Source organism: Nerophis ophidion, linkage group LG18 (genome assembly GCF_033978795.1).
Source record: "Nerophis ophidion isolate RoL-2023_Sa linkage group LG18, RoL_Noph_v1.0, whole genome shotgun sequence".
Classification (NCBI taxonomy): Eukaryota; Metazoa; Chordata; class Actinopteri; order Syngnathiformes; family Syngnathidae; genus Nerophis; species Nerophis ophidion.
In genome coordinates this window covers 34,256,184-34,273,091 of record NC_084628.1, presented here as the reverse complement: position 1 = coordinate 34,273,091, position 16,908 = coordinate 34,256,184, and the positions used below count along the sequence as shown (strand labels likewise).

At 37.4% G+C, this 16,908-nt stretch overlaps 1 protein-coding gene across 2 annotated transcripts in view; it reads left to right on the top strand.

The window, feature by feature from the left end:
- Positions 1-16,377: 16,377 nt before the first annotated feature.
- Positions 16,378-16,908, top strand: part of c18h3orf33 (c18h3orf33 homolog (H. sapiens)) — a 33,807-nt gene continuing 33,276 nt past the window's right edge. For both annotated transcript variants that reach the window (XM_061878029.1, XM_061878028.1), the window contains exon 1: positions 16,378-16,528. In XM_061878029.1, coding sequence (XP_061734013.1) covers positions 16,406-16,528 — 123 coding nt within the window. In that variant the 5' untranslated portion in view covers positions 16,378-16,405. The remainder of the gene's footprint in view (positions 16,529-16,908) is intronic.

The following is a 16,908-nucleotide window of genomic DNA, read 5'->3' as shown; positions in this document are numbered from 1 at the left end:
AAATTTTTTTACTGAGAGACCCAGAATGTACATGAAAATAAAGAATGTGGGATTTACAATATGAACTATAAATGATAAAACACTGAATATTGACAACATATAAACGTAACACCCCCTCTCCGTCGACATATTATAAAATCAAGCAAAACGCAAGAAAAATGACATTATTGTATACCATTAAGATGGATGTATTTATCGCATGTTGTGTTTTTGATGCATTTTTGTTTTGGTGTGCGCGGTTTGCATAGTTGCAAATGTGGAAAAATCAATAGAATGGCAGTTCCATTGTGCAGGAATTTATGATGCAGACATGAAGTCACGTGGAGCAAGTTATGGGCGTCAACTTGATAATAGTCATCGTTTTTATTGGGTGTTTTATTAAAAAAAAAAAAAAAATTAAGTCGTTTTACAGGAATATATGAAGAGGAAAAACAATAATATGCATGCTAATGTGAGTTTCTACATAATAACATGCATTTGATATTGTAATAAGTACTTATGTCTATTCATTTATTTTATTCAAACAAGCGAAAAGCAACAAAAATGCAACTAAAAACGCAAAATATGAATGTGAAGGGTAAAAAAAAAAATTCCACCTACAATCTGATTTATCATTAAGCTTTTATTTTGACTCGTGGGGCCAAATTTAAAGAAAAAAGAATGTGTCTGGGGGGCCGGAATATCTATTTTTAGGAACACTAATACAAAACATCACAATAATGTCTGATTGAATGCTAAAAACGTAATGACAGACCGCCTTAAACGGAAATTTACATTTTTTTACTGAGAGACACCCAGAATATACATGAAATTAAAGAATGTGGGATTTACAATATGAACTATAAATGATAAAACACTGAATATTGACAACATATAAACGTAACACCCCCTCTCCGTCGACATATTATAAAATCAAGCAAAACGCAAGAAAAATGACCTTACCGTATACCATTACGAAGGATGTATTTATCGCATGTTGTGTTTTTGATGCATTTTTGTTTTGGTGTGCGCGGTTTGCATAGTTGCAAATGTGGAAAATCAATAGAATGGCAGTTCCATTGTGCAGGAATTTATGATGCAGACATGGAGTCACGTGGGGCAAGTTATGGGCGTCAACTTGATAATAGTCATTCTTTTTTATAAGGTGTTTTATTAAGAAAAAAAAAATAGGTCGATTTACAGGAATATATGAAGAGGAAAAACAATAACATGCATGCTTAAATGAGTTTCTACATAATAACATGCATTTGATATTGTAGTAAGTACTTATGTCTATTCATTTATTTTATTCAAACAAGCGAAAAGTAACAAAAATGCTACTAAAAACGCAAAATATGAACGTGAAGGGTAAAAAAAAATTCCACCTACAATCTGATTTATCATTAAGCTTTTATTTTGACTCGTGGGGCCAAATTTAAAGAAAAAAAATGTGTCTGGGGGCCGGTATATCTATTTTTAGGAACACTAATACAAAACATCACAATAATGTCTGATTGAATGCTAAAAACGTAATGACAGACCGCCTTAAACGGAAATTTACATTTTTTTACTGAGAGACACCCAGAATGTACATGAAAATAAAGAATGTGGGATTTACAATATGAACTATAAATGATAAAACACTGAATATTGACAACATATAAATGTAACACCCCCTCTCCATCGACATATTTTAAAATCAAGCAAAACGCAAGAAAAATGACCTTACCGTATACCTTTACGAAGGATGTATTTATCGCATGTTGTGTTTTTGATGCATTTTTGTTTTGGTGTGCGCGGTTTGCATAGTTGCAAATGTGGAAAATCAATAGAATGGCAGTTCCATTGTGCAGGAATTTACGATGCAGACATGGAGTGACGTGGGGCAAGTTATGGGCATCAACTTGATAATAGTCATTCTTTTTTATTGGGTGTTTTATTAAAAAAAAAATTAAGTCGATTTACAGGAAAATATGAAGAGGAAAAACAATAACATGCATGCTTATATGAGTTTCTACATGATAAAATGCATTTGATATTGTAATAAGTACTTATCGCTATTCATTTATTTTATTCAAACAAGCGAAAAGCAACAAAATGCCACTAAAACGCAAAATATGAATGTGAAGGGTAAAAAAAAAATTCCACCTACAATCTGATTTATCATTAAGCTTTTATTTTGACTCGTGGGGCCAAATTTAAAGAAAAAAATATGTCTGGGGGCCGGTATATCTATTTTTAGGAACACTAATACAAAACATTACAATAATGTCTGATTGAATGCTAAAAACGTAATGACAGACCGCCTTAAACGGAAATTTAAATTTTTTTACTGAGAGACACCCAGAATGTACATGAAAATAAAGAATGTGGGATTTACAATATGAACTATAAATGATAAAACACTGAATATTGACAACATATAAACGTAACAACCCCTCTCCATCGACATATTATAAAATCAAGCAAAACGCAAGAAAAATGACATTATTGTATACCATTAAGATGGATGTATTTATCGCATGTTGTGTTTTTGATGCATTTTTTTTTTTGTTGGTGCGTGCGGTTTGCATAGTTGCAAATGTGGAAAATCAATAGAATGGCAGTTCCATTGTGCAGGAATTTATGATGCAGACATGGAGTCACGTGGAGCAAGTTATGGGCGTCAACTTGATAATAGTATTTGTTTTTATTGGGTGTTTTATTAAAAAAAAAAAATTGGTCGATTTACAGGAACATATGAAGAGGAAAAACAATAACATGGATGCTTAAATGAGTTTCTACATAATAACATGCATTTGATATTGTAGTAAGTACTTATCTCTATTCATTTATTTCATTCAAACAAGCGAAACGCAACAATAATGCAACAAAAAACACAAAATATGAACGTGAAGGGTGAAAAAAAAAAAATTCCACCTATGATCTGATAAATCACTAAGCTTTTATTTTGACTCGTGGGGCCTAATTTAGAGAAAAAATGTGTCTGGGGGCCGGTATATCTATTTTTAGGAACACTAATACAAAACCTCACAATAATGTCTGATTGAATGCTAAAAACTTTATGACAGACCGCCTTAAACGGAAATGAATTTTACATTTTTTTACTGAGTGAGACACCCAGAATGTACATGAAGATAAAGAATATGGGATTTACAATATTAACTATAAATGATAAAACACTGAATATTAACTACATATAAACATAACACCCCCTTTCCATCGACAAATTTCAAAATCAAGCAAAACGCTAGAAAAATGACATTACCGTACACCATTAAGATGGATGTATTTATCGCATGTTGTGTTTTTGATGCATTTTTGTTTTGGTGTGCGCGGTTTGCATAGTTGCAAATGTGGAAAATCAATAGAATGGCAGTTCCATTGTGCAGGAATTTATGATGCAGACATGGAGTCACGTGGGGCAAGTTATGGGCGTCAACTTGATAATAGTCATTCTTTTTTATAAGGTGTTTTATTAAGAAAAAAAAAATAGGTCGATTTACAGGAATATATGAAGAGGAAAAACAATAACATGCATGCTTATATGAGTTTCTACATAATAACATGCATTTGATATTGTAATAAGTACTTATCTCTATTCATTTATTTTATTCAAACAAGCGAAAAGCAACACAAATGCAACTAAAAACGCAAAATATGAACGTGAAGGGTAAAAAAAAAATTCCACCTACAATCTGATATATCACTGAGCTTTTGTTTTGACTCGGGGCCAAATTTAGAGAAAAAAATGTGTCTGGGGGCCGGTATATCTATTTTAAGGAACACTAATACAAAACCTCACATTAATGTCTGATTGAATGCTAAAAACATAATGACGGACCGGCTTAAACGGAAATTTACATTTTTTTACTGAGAGACACCCAGAATGTACATGAAAATAAAGAATGTGGGATTTACAATATGAACTATAAATGATAAAACACTGAATATTGACAACATATAAACGTAACACCCCCTCTCCGTCGACATATTATAAAATCAAGCAAAACGCAAGAAAAATGACATTATTGTATACCATTACGAAGGATGTATTTATCGCATGTTGTGTTTTTGATGCATTTTTTTTTGTTGGTGCGCGCGGTTTGCATAGTTGCAAATGTGGAAAATCAATAGAATGCCAGTTTCATTGTGCAGGAATTTATGATGCAGACATGAAGTCACGTGGGGCAAGTTATGGGCGTCAACTTGATAATAGTGTTAGGGTTAGATGTTAACCAAAAAATATGTAAAACTATTGACAAAATACTGATTGACTTTATTTGGAAAAACAAAATTCATTATATTAAGAAATCTGTTATAATGAACAATTACAATCAGGGTGGTCTAAACTTTCTTGACTTCACTACACTAAACAACACCTTTAAAATTAATTGGATAAGACACTACTTGAAAGACCCTACCTCAATTTGGAACTTTATTTCTCATCATGTATTCTCTAACCTTGGAGGCCTAAAATTTTTGCTATTGTGTAATTATAACATTGACAGGATTCCTGTTGCGCTCTCAAACTTCCACAAACAAGCCCTTCTAGCATGGTCTCTTGTATACAAGCACAATTTTTCACCTACCAAATATTTCATCTGGAACAATAAAGACATATGTTACAAAAGGAAATCTCTTTTCCTCAACAATTGGTTTAACAATAACATTATTTTAGTGAGTCAGCTTTTCAATAAGGAAGGTCAACTTTTTAATTACCAAGAATTTCCCAACCAATTTAAGATACCTGTGACTCCCAAACAATTTGCTATTGTATTTGATGCCATCCCAACAGGTGTTGTTATGTTGTACAGGGCTTACACACCTCCTCTTTCTGCTGTAAAAATTCTGAATGATCCACTTGACACTCCCGTGGGGAAACTTTGCTTTGATCAAAAAAATAACAAAAAAATCCGCAGCTTATTCCAAAATGATTGTGTGTCTGTCTCCTATGTAATTTCCTTATGGGATAATGTTGTAAATGACATCTGTTGGACCAAAACGTGGTCCCTTCCTAACAGGTATTTACTTACCAACAAAGTCAAAGAGATATCATTTAAAATCATCCATCGCTATTACCCTGTAAAGACTGTGATGGTTAGACACAAAAAGGACATTGATGTCACCTGCACCTTTTGTAACATGCACCCAGAGACTGTTAACCACTTGTTTTGGACTTGTGAAAACACTCGATCACTATGGCAGGGCATCTGTCGCTTCATCCTGGACAATATTTATGACAAATTTGTGCTTTACTTTAAAGATGTGATTTTTGGTTTTACACTGTATGAACAAAAATTTGAAAAGGAATTCTACCTTTGCAACCACATTATTTTATTAGCTAAGTTTTATATTCATAAATGTAAGTTTCTTAATACCCGTCCTATCTTTTGTGCCTTTAAAAAAGATCTGGAACTTTACATTAAAACGCTCTCTACCTCTAACAACAAAAAAGCTGTGAAAACGATGATGCTGTGTTCCAAATTTAAGTTGTTTGATGAATCTGAATAAGCCTACGGCTTTGCATTTTGTTTATTATTTATATATATATATTTGTATTCTTTTTTTTTTATTACCTTGAAGGTAGAAAAGCGCTATACAAGTACAACCCATTTATTAATTTATTATTTTGAACTTACAACCCCCTGGTGCTGTTTTGTACTGTTTTCATAATGTTTTATAATGTTGTATATTGTTGTTTGTCTTATTGTTTGTAATTGTTGAAATTTATAAATAAACCTTTAAAAAAAACAAAAAAACAACAAAAAAAAACTTGATAATAGTCATCGTTTTTATTGGGCGTCCTATTTTCAAAAAATTAAGTCCTTTTACAGGAATATATGAAGAGGAAAAACAAAAATATGTATGCTTACTTGAGTTCCTACATAAGAAAATGTATTTGATATGTTAATAGGTACTTGTCTCTGTTCATTTATTTTATTTAATTAAGCAAAACACAACAAAAACAGCGAAATATGAACGCGACGGGTAAAAAAAAAAATCCACCTATGATCTGATATTTTGACTCAGGGGGGCCAAATTTAGAGAGAGAAACGTGTCTGGGGGCCGGTATATCTATTTTTAGGAACACTAATACAAAACCTCACAATAATGTCTGATTTAATGCTAAAACGTTATGACAGACCGCTTTAAAAAACGGAATGGAATTTTACATTTTTTCAAACCCAGAATGTACTTGAAAATAAGGATTTTGGGATTTACATTATTAACTATGAACGATAAAAGCCTGACTATTGACAATATATGAACGTCACACCCCCTTCGACATATTTTACAATCAAGCAAAACTAACAAAAATGACAAATAGCAAATTAAATTACCGTACACCATATAGATGGACATATTTATCGAATGTTGTATTTTTGATGCTATTTGTTGTGCACGCGGTTTGTATAGTTGCAAATGTGGAAAATCAATAGAATGGCAATTCCAATGTGCAGGAATTTATAAGGCAGACATGAAGTCACGTGGGTGTCAACTTTATAGTAGTCTTCATTTTAATTGAATAGAAAACCATGTCCTTTTACAGGAATATATGAAGAGGGAAAACAATAATATGCATGCTTTCATGAGTTCCTACATAATAACATGTATGTCAGGTCTGTCACTGACAGTTTAGTTATGTTTTGGTTTTTCCTCTGTCTTTATTTCCTGTCAGCGCTGTTATTTTGGTTATTTCCTGCTTTTCTGCCTGAGTGCTGTTTCCCCTCAGGTGCGGCTGATTGGCACCTGGCCACACCTGGTGTCAATCAGCCGGCTGCTATTTAAACTTGCTTTGTCCTCCAGTCAGTGCTGGAGTATTGTCATTAAGACTTGTCATTGTTGTTACTATACCTATCTTCGAAGGTGTACCTGTATCCTGTAGCTTTTCGTTCCATGTTCCTGTTTGCTGGTTCCAGTTTCCCGGTTTCCAGTTTTCCTGTCTCCTAGTTCCTGGTTTGTATTTTTTTCTTAATTTTTTGACATTGAATTATGATTTCATGCACAAAGCCTGCCTTAACTGCGTCTTGGTGTTCGTGACCTATACCTTGTGACAAAGTATTTGATATTGCAATAGGTACTTATCGCAATCATTTTTTTTTTAATCAAGCAAAATGCAACAAAAATGCAACAAAAACAGCGAAATATGAACGCGATGGGTAAAAAAAAATCCACCTATGATCTGATGTATCCCTGAGCTTTTATTTTGACTCGGGGGGCCAAATTTAGAGAGAAGACAATGTGTCTGGGGGCCGGTATATCTATTTTTAGGAACACTAATACAAAACCTCACAATAATATCTGATTGAATGCTAAAAACTTTATGACAGACCTCCTTAAAAATGGAATGGAATTTTATTTTTTTTTACTGAATGAGATACCCAGACCCGCGACCCCACAAGGGAATAAGCGGTAGAAAATGGATGGATGGATGGAGATACCCAGAATGTACATGAAAATAAAGAATGTGGGATTTACAATATTAACTATAAACGATGAAACACTGAATATTGACAACATATGAATGTAACACCCCCTCTCCATCGACATATTTTACAATTAAGGAAAACCCAACAAAAATGACATGTACCAAATGACATCACCGTATGCCATACAGATGGATATATTTATCACATGTTATATTTTTTGATGCATTTTGGTGCGCGTGGTTTGCATAGTTGCAAATGTGAAAATCAGTAGAATGGCAGTTCCATTGTGCAGGAGTTTATGATGCAGATATGAAGTCACGTGGGGCAAGTTATGGGCGTCAACTTGATAATAGTCACTGTTTTATTGAATAGAAAACCAAGTCGTTTTACAGGAATATATGAAGAGGAAAAACAATAATATGCATGATTACATGAGTTTATACATAAGATAGATGGATCAATAGTACTTTATTGATTCCTTTAGGAGATTTCCGTTAGGAAAATTTAAATTCCAGCAGCAGTGTACAGATTTAAAATAGCATTTAAAATAATAATTAAAAAAAAGTAAATCATGAAGGTATAAATAGAAATAAAATAAAAAATATAACGATAAGAAAAAAAAGCAACAATAAGAATGAAATTATAACAGTAAATATATATATGTAGATAGACCATTCTTAAACTCTAATTGTAGTCTGATTTAGCCATTCCTTTACCATTTTTGACATGTTTGGGGTCATTGTCCTGTTGGAACACCCAACTGCGCCCAAGACTCATCCTCCACCAATTATTTTAGGTTGTCTTGAAGAATTTGGAGGTAATCCTCCTTTTTTATTGTCCCATTTAAAGCACCAGTTACATGGGCAACAAAACGAGCCATCCATCCATCCGACTTCCGCTTATCCAAGGTCGGGTTACGGGGGCAGCAGCCTAAGCAGAAGCCCAGGCGTTCCTCTCCCCGCAACTTCGTTGAGCTCTTCCCGGGGGATCCCAAGGTGTTCCCTATCTCTAAGGGAGAGCCCATTTAGGCTGCTTGTACCCGTGATCTTGTCCTTTCTGTCATAACCCAAAGCTCATGACCATAGGTGAGGATGGGAACGTAGATCGACCGGTAAATTGAGAGCTTTGCCTCCCGGCTCAGCTCCTTCTTCAACACAACGGATCGATACAGCGTCTGCATTACTGAAGATCTTACGGTCCCTTCTTCCCTCACTCGTGAACAAGACCCAGAGTACTTGAACTCCTCTACTTGGGGCAGGGTCTCCTCCCCAACCCGGAAATGGCAGTCCTCCCATTTCCGGGCGAGAACCATGGACTTGGAATTGGAGGTGCTGATTCTCATCCCAGTCGCTTCACACTCGGCTGCGAACCGATCCAGTGAGAGCTGAAGATTTTAGCCAGATAAGGCCATCAGGACCACATCATCTGCAAAAAGCAGAGACATAATCCTGCAGCCCCCAAACTGGATCCCCTCAAAGCCTTGACTGCGCCTAGAAATTCTGTCCATAAAAGTTATGAACAGAATCAGTGACAAAGGACAGCCTTGGCGGACTCCAACCCTCACTGGAAACGAGTCCGACTTAATGCCGGCAATAAAGACCAAGCTTTGACACTGATCGTACAGGGAGAGGACCGCCACAATCAGACAGTCTGATACCCCATACTCTCTGAGCACTCCCGACAGGATTTCCCGAGGGACACGGTCAAATTCCTTCTCCAAGTCCACAAAGCACATGTAGACTGGTTGGGCAAACTCCCATGCACCCTAAAGGACCCTGCCGAGAGTATAGAGCTGGTCCACAGTTCCAAGACCAGGACGAAAACCACACTGTTCCTCCTGAATCCGAGGTTCAACTATCCATCGTAGCCTCCTCTCCAGTACAACTGAATAAACCTTACCGGAAAGGCTGAGGAGTGTGATCCCACGATAGTTGGAACACACCCTCCGGTTCCCCTTCTTAAAGAGAGGAACCACCACTCCGGTGTGTCGATGCAGGGGTACCGCTCCCGATGTCCACGCGATGCTACAGAGTCTTGTCAACCAATACAGCCCCACAGCATCCAGAGCCTTAAGGTACTCCGGGCAGATGTCATTCACCCCCGGGGCCTTGCCACCGAGGAGCTTTTTAACTACCTCAGCAACCTCTGGCGCAGAAATAGGAGAGCCCACCACAGATTCCCCAGGCACTGCTTCCTCATAGGAAGACGTGTTGGTGGGATTGAGGAGGTTTTTGAAGTGTTCCCTCCACCGATCCACAACATCCGCAGTCGAGGTCAGCAGCACACCATCCGCACCATACACAGTGCACTCCTTCCCCTTCCTGAGGTGGCGGATGGTGGTCCAGAATCGCTTCGAAGCCGTCCGGAAGTCGTTTTCCATGGCTTCCTCCCATGTCCGAGTTTTTGCCTCTGCGACCGCTGAAGCTGCAGCAAAACAGGCTCAGAGCATAATACTACCACCACTATGCTTGACGGTAGGGATGTTGTTACTGGGATTAGACCTTTTATCCTTCAAACATATTGCTGGGTATTGTGGCCGAACAGCTCAATTTTTATTTCATCTGACCTGACGTGGACAAAGATAAGACCTTCTGGAGGAAAGTTCTGTGGTCAGATGAATCAAAAATGGAGCTGTTTGACCACAATACACAGCAATTTGTTTGCGAGTTGAAAAGGTGAGGCCTTTAATCCCAGGAACACCATACCCACTGTAAAGCATGGTGTGGTAGTATTATGCTCTGGTCCGTTTTGCTGCCAATGGAACTGGTGCTTTAAATGGGACAATGAGAAAAAAGGATTACCTCCAAATTCTTCAGGAGAAGCTAAAATCATCAGCCCGCAAGTTGGGTCTTGGGCGCAGTTGGGTGTTCCAACAGGACACTGACCCCAAACGCACGCCAAAAGTGGTAAAGGAATGGCTAAATCAGGCTAGAATTAAGGTTTAGGATGACCTTCCCAAAGTCCTAACTTAAATGTGTGGACAATGCTGAAGAAACAAATCCATGTCAGAAAACTATACCACATTTAGCTGAACTGCACCATTTTTCTCAAGAAGAGTGGTCAAAAATTCAACCAGAAGCTTGCCATAAGCTTGTGGATGGCTACCAAAAGCACCTTACTGCAGTGAAACTTGCCAAGGGACATGTAACCAAATATTAACATTGCTGTTTGTATACTTTTGACCCAGCAAATTTGGTCACATTTTCAGTAGACCCATAATAAAATAATAAAAGAACCAAACTTCATGAATGTTTTTTATGACCAACCAGTATGCGCATTATGTTCTTGACAAGCGTATGTAAACTTTTGATCGCGACTGTGAAAAACAAGAGAAACAGCGACCATGTTATTTATGAAGGGAAAAAATGAATAAATAAATGAAGAAAAATAGTAATACTGTTGATTATAATTACATTACATTATAATAACATGTATTTGATATTCATTTATTTCTTTTTTTTTTGTGACATTTATAATCACATTTGTTTTAGTCTATCTATAAAAAAGCAGTTATGTTTAATTAGTAAAATGATTGCTGAGGAAGATGCTAGTGAATACAGTAGCCAAAATATGATATCATTTTATGTGATACTGAAATGCATTTATTTATATGCACTGCATATTTCCCATTTACTCTAAGTGATGTTAAAATCAAACTTTTATCAAAAATGCATAAAATGTAGCATTTTGTTTGTCTGGGAATAAAATATGTTTATATTAGATTTAGAAAAACGTTATTGATCCACAAGGGAAATTGTTCCACAATGTGGAACAATTTGAACATATCATAAGTGGATTTATGTGTTATTTTTTTAATGTGGTATTTTTTATGTGCCATTCTGTTATATTCCCTATTCACAAGACCTTTGCAAAAATATATTTTGTGCAAACCAAAATATGCCACTAAAGTTAATAAAAAAATAGAATAGAAGCTTCTGTTGCTTGAAAACAACCACAAATATATCTGTGTATATGTGATACTGAAATTAATATATTTAGCAATTAGATAGGATTTCATTGATCTCCTGAGCATGCGCCTTTTGTGGAAATTGGTTCCAATAGCAACAACACCATAAGAGCATATATGACAGTGGCAATAGAGCAGTGACGTGCGGTCAAGGTAGGCAGGGGAGGCAGTGCCTCACCTGTGATCATGCAAAGAAATAAAATATAAAATGACAAAATAATTGTAGTTGTTAGTTTTTAATTTTCATTTAGCTTCACCAATTTGGATAATTTTTTTCTTTAAAATCGCAGAATTTTCGCAATCCCTCCTAAACTTCTCTGTCTGCGGTGCGGCTAGAGCGCGTTCTTGTCTGGTGTGTTGCTGAGCGTTCAAAACGGCTGAGAAAAAAAGTCTGAAGTGAGGCAAACAGTTCTCGTGCCTCAAGATAAGGGCGGGGCGCTCATGATCCCAGACACACGGTGGCCTCAGCGGGTAAGTGGCGCAGCGACTTATTTTTTCCGTCTCGTACATGTCTGACTACATTTCCGCACTCAAACAGTTTTCTAAAGTGGACTTTCAAGCGAAGCAGGAGATAATTACTAAAGGAAGACCAACGGTTTGTTTCAACCAACAGGACGGAAAGTTACTCGCTCTTTCCAAACGGAGTGGTATACGTGAAACGAATGGTGTTGTGGATGTTTTGCAAGAAACCGCCTTTTCTGCTTTCTTTGCCTTCTTTCTTAAACCTGTGGAACTGTGTGGACTCAAATGGGATTTTGCGACCTAAAGAATTTTCAAATAAATGATAAATGGGTTGTACTTGTACGGCACTTTTCTACCTTCAAGGTACTCAAAGAACTTTGACACTACTTCCACATTTACCCAATCCCACACACTGATGGAGGGAGCTGCCATGCAAGGCGCTAACCAGCACCCATCAGGAGCAAGGGTGAAGTGTCTTGCTCAGGACACAACGGATGTGACGAGGTTGGTACTAGGTGGGGATTGAACCAGGGACCCTCGGGTCGCGCAAGGCCACTCTACCACTGCGCCACGCCACCCCTTAAATATTCATTTAGCTTCACCAATTTAGATAATTTTTTCTTTAATATCGCTGAATTTTCGCAATCCCTCATAAACTTCTCTGTCTTCCGTGCGGCCAGAGCGCGTTCTTGTATGGTGTGTTGCTGAGCGTTCAAAACAGCTGAAATTTTTTTTTTAGGTGAGGCAAACAGTTCTCGTGCCTCACAATAGGGGCGGGGTGCTAATGATCCCAGACATACGGTGGCCTCAGCAGGTAAGTGGCGCAGCGACTTATTTTTTCCGTCTCGTACATGTCTGACTACATTTCCACACTTAAACAGTTTTCTAGAGTGGACTTTCAAGCGAAGCAGGAGATAATTACTAAAGGAAGACCAACGCCGGAGCTGAATGGTTTGTTTCAATCAGCAGGACGGAAAGTTATTCGCTCTTTCCAAACTGAGTGGTATACGTGAAAAGACTGGCTACGTGGATGTTCGGCAAGAAACCGCCTTTTCTGCTTTCCTTGCTTTTTTTTTTTCAACCTGTGGAACTGTGTGGACTCAAATGGGATTTTGTGACCTAAAGAATTTAGAAAGAAGCCTCACCAAACATGAGCGGTCGGCCGCTCATATTCAGATTGCGCTAAAACGTTTGACATGACGAGGATAGACTTGGCTTTGGATGAACAGCAGCGAGTCAACATCAGTGTCCACAATGCTAAGGTAAAAGAGAACCGAGAGATTTTAAAAGATGTCATCAATGCGACCTAGCTGCTTCCTCGCCAAACAGCAGCTATAGCATTTTGTGGAAATGATAAGAGTAGGAGCTCTGCTAATCGTGGCAACTATATCGAACTCTTAAAAGACTTGTAAAACTGAAGGAAGTGAAGGAGGACTTTTACCAGAAAGTTTGGGCTATTTTTATCCAAACGGACCGGCGCATGGACTTCATTTATAAGTAAAGGTAAGACGGGGATAACATTATTTTTGTTTCGTTTTTAATGAAATGCATATTTTGTAGGCGACAGTGTATATGTGTAAAGAATGCAGAAATGAAACATAACCCGTAAACTGCTGCCAATCAAATGGCAAATAATTTGCATATTTGTAAATCTGATTCTGATTACTTCAGTGCCTCACCAGCTACTCACCACAGTCACTGCAATAGAGGTATAATGAAGTTGGCTAAAACATATAGAAAATAATGTGATAATTAATAAAAAATATTGTGTAATACGTTACAATTTATGTTAACTATAGAATAAGCTATTTTTTCGAAGTGATGCAAAAAAAAAAAAAAAAAAAAAACACCGAAGGAAAAAACAATCCATTTGTCGTGTCTGGGAATTAAAATTAAAATTTTGCATTGATTGATTGATTGATTGATATATTTTATTTCAAATATGCAAAAAAAAAACAAAACAAACAAGAGCAAGCATGATCCAATACAGTGCTATAGCCTCAACGGCTATTATAACAAAATCAAAACAATGGAGAATAAAAAAAACAAAAAAAAACAAATGAGCATTCGACTTTTTTTTTTTTTTTTTTACATATTTGAAAAGGAGTGAGAAGAAGTATACACTTATTTAATTCCACCCCTTTTCTTTAAATCATAAATTACTCTGAGCTCGAACTTCCTTGTTCACTCTATGTACAAACTTAATGAACTTGTATATAAATAAATGATAAATATATACATACATATGCACACTACACACATACATAGCCACACCGTTACCACAAGTGCTCATGGAAATAGTATCATGAAAAAAAACAAAAAAAAAACAGCAGTACCAGTGCCTCAATGGGCATCCCCTAACTCCTTTGTAACACAAGAAACCCAATATAAAAGCCCTTCTTCATGTCTGTACCTCTGGAATACCATGTACCTAAACTTCTTTTTAAACTGGTTTATGTTTGGACATTGCTTTAACTCCACATTCAAACCATTCCATAGTTTCACTCCACAGATTGAAATACAAAAACTTTTGATGGTCGTTCTACAACTAAGCATTTTGAAATTAAAATTTCCCCTTAAGTTATAATCCCCCTCTCGTGTGCTGAACAATTTTTGAATGCTTCCTGGGAGTTTATCTATTTTGGCTTTATACATTATTTGTGCAGTTTGATACAAAATAATATCATTAAATTTCAATATTTTTGACTGTAAGAATAGTGAATGAGTATGGTCCAGATATCCAACCTTGTTGATGATGCGTGCAGCTCTTTTCTGAAGTATAGTTATTGAGTTTAATGAGCTTTTATAATTATTCCCCCAGACTTCCACACAGTAGGTTAAATATGGTAAAACTAATGAACAGTAGAGAATGTGGAGTGATTTGTGATCTAGAACCTGCTTTGCTTTATTTATCACTGAGATGCTTCTTGACAGCTTAGACCAGGGGTGACCACACTTTTTCTGCAGGCGAGCTACTTTTCAATTGACTAACTCGAGGAGATCTACCTCATTTATATATATCATTTATATTTATTTATTTATGAAAGAGACATTTTTGTAAACAAGTTAAATGTGTTTAATGATAATACAAGCATGTGTAACACATATAGATGTCTTTCTTTCACAAAGACAAGAATATAAGTTGGTGTATTACCTGATTCTGATGACTTGCATTGATTGGAATCAGACAGTAATGATGATAACGCCCACATTTTCAAATGGAGGAGAAAAAAAGTTGTCCTTTCTGTACAATACCACATGAAAGTGGTTGGTTTTTGGCATCTAATTCATTCAGCTTCCATACACTTTACAAGAAAAACATTGGCGGCAAATTCCGTAGCTTGCTTGATTGACATTCACGGCACCCGAGGGTCTTGTGAGATGACGCTGGCTGCTGCCAGTTCATTATTATGAAAAAATGACAGAGAGGAAGGCGAGAAACACTTTTCATTTCAACAGACTTTCGCGCCTTCCCTTCCGTCAAAACTCTAAAGGCCGACTGCACATTTCCTATCTTCACAATAAAAGCCCTGCTTCATGCTGCCTGCGCTAACAAAATAAGAGTCTCGGAAAACTGGCGTGCACAAGTGATGTGCACGCCAGCTTTCTGAGGGATCGCTTGTGCACGCCAGTTTTCCGAGACTCTGTATTTAGTTAGCGCAGGCAGCATGAAGCAGGGCTTTTATTGTGAAGATAGGAAATGTGCAGTCGGCCTTTAGAGTTTTGACGGAAGGTACGGCGCGAGAGTCTGTTGAAAAAAAAAGTGTTTCTCGCCTTCCTCTCGGTCATTTTTAATAATAATGATCTTGCAGCAGCCAGCGTCATCTCACAAGACCCTCCGGTACCGTGAATGTCATTTAAGTGACGTCTTGGTAAAGATTGATGATCACTAATTTTTAGGTCTATTTTTTTTAAAAGCCTGGCTGGAGATCGACTGACACACCCCCCGCGGTCGACTGGTAGCTCGCGATCGACGTAATGGGCACCCCTGGCTTAGACTGTACATGTTTTATATGTGGTTTCCAGTTAATCCATCCATCCATCCATTTTCTACCGCTTATTCCCTTTTGGGGTCACGGGGGGCGCTGGCGCCTATCCCAGCTACAATCGGGCGGAAGGCAGGGTACACCCTGGACAAGTCGCCACCTCATCGCAGGTTTCCAGTTAATTTGATAGTCAATTGTAACTCCAAGGAATTTTGATAGTCAATTGTAACTCCAAGGAATTTTGATAGTCAATTGTAACTCCAAGGAATTTTATTTCAAAAACCCTTTCAATATCCACCCCATCTATTTGTATCTGTACCCTTGTTTCACGTGTCCTCTTTCCAAACAGCATTAACTTAGTCTTAGTCAGGTTTAATGACAATTTATTATAGTCAAACCAAGCTTTTAGTTTACTCATTTCTTCCATAACGGCATGCAAGCGTTACAGCGCTCCTTGACGTCATTTCGTTTTTTGCAAGTGCGGGAGACTATGACGCAAGCGGCAATGCTGTTGCCTCCGCGGACGATACAACAAGAGGGGCGGAGCTTCCTGTGACGTCACCGCCCATGTCAACAACATGCCGGAGTCCTGCGGGGAAACACTAGCCGAAGACGGAAGAAGACCGCAACAGAACACGCCAGCCCACAACATCGTGTCGACTTTATCTCAGTTGGCAGATGATCATTTAACCTTTGTCCGGGTAGGAACCTCCGGCGAGCGGTTGCTAGAAGGCGACATTATACCGACATTAGCAACACAACACAAAGCACGCCTGCGCAGTCTTGAGACTCAAACAGGAACTGCATCGAAAACTATTTTCATTAATGTATTTGATTGGAGGTTTATTTATTATTGTAGTTTTCAGTGGCGTGGGACTGTATTGCATCATACTATCTGAGCGTGGGGGTGTCATTATTTTCCCTGCTTATGTAGCTGTACTGCATGCATACTGTGATTATTCTGCCATAAAGTGATTAAAAGTAGCTTTACTGCAGGATACGTACCTTTGTATCTCAATCCACGCCCCCCATTGAAAATCAATTAATATAATTTGAACACATGTCTTTTAAAAATAAAACA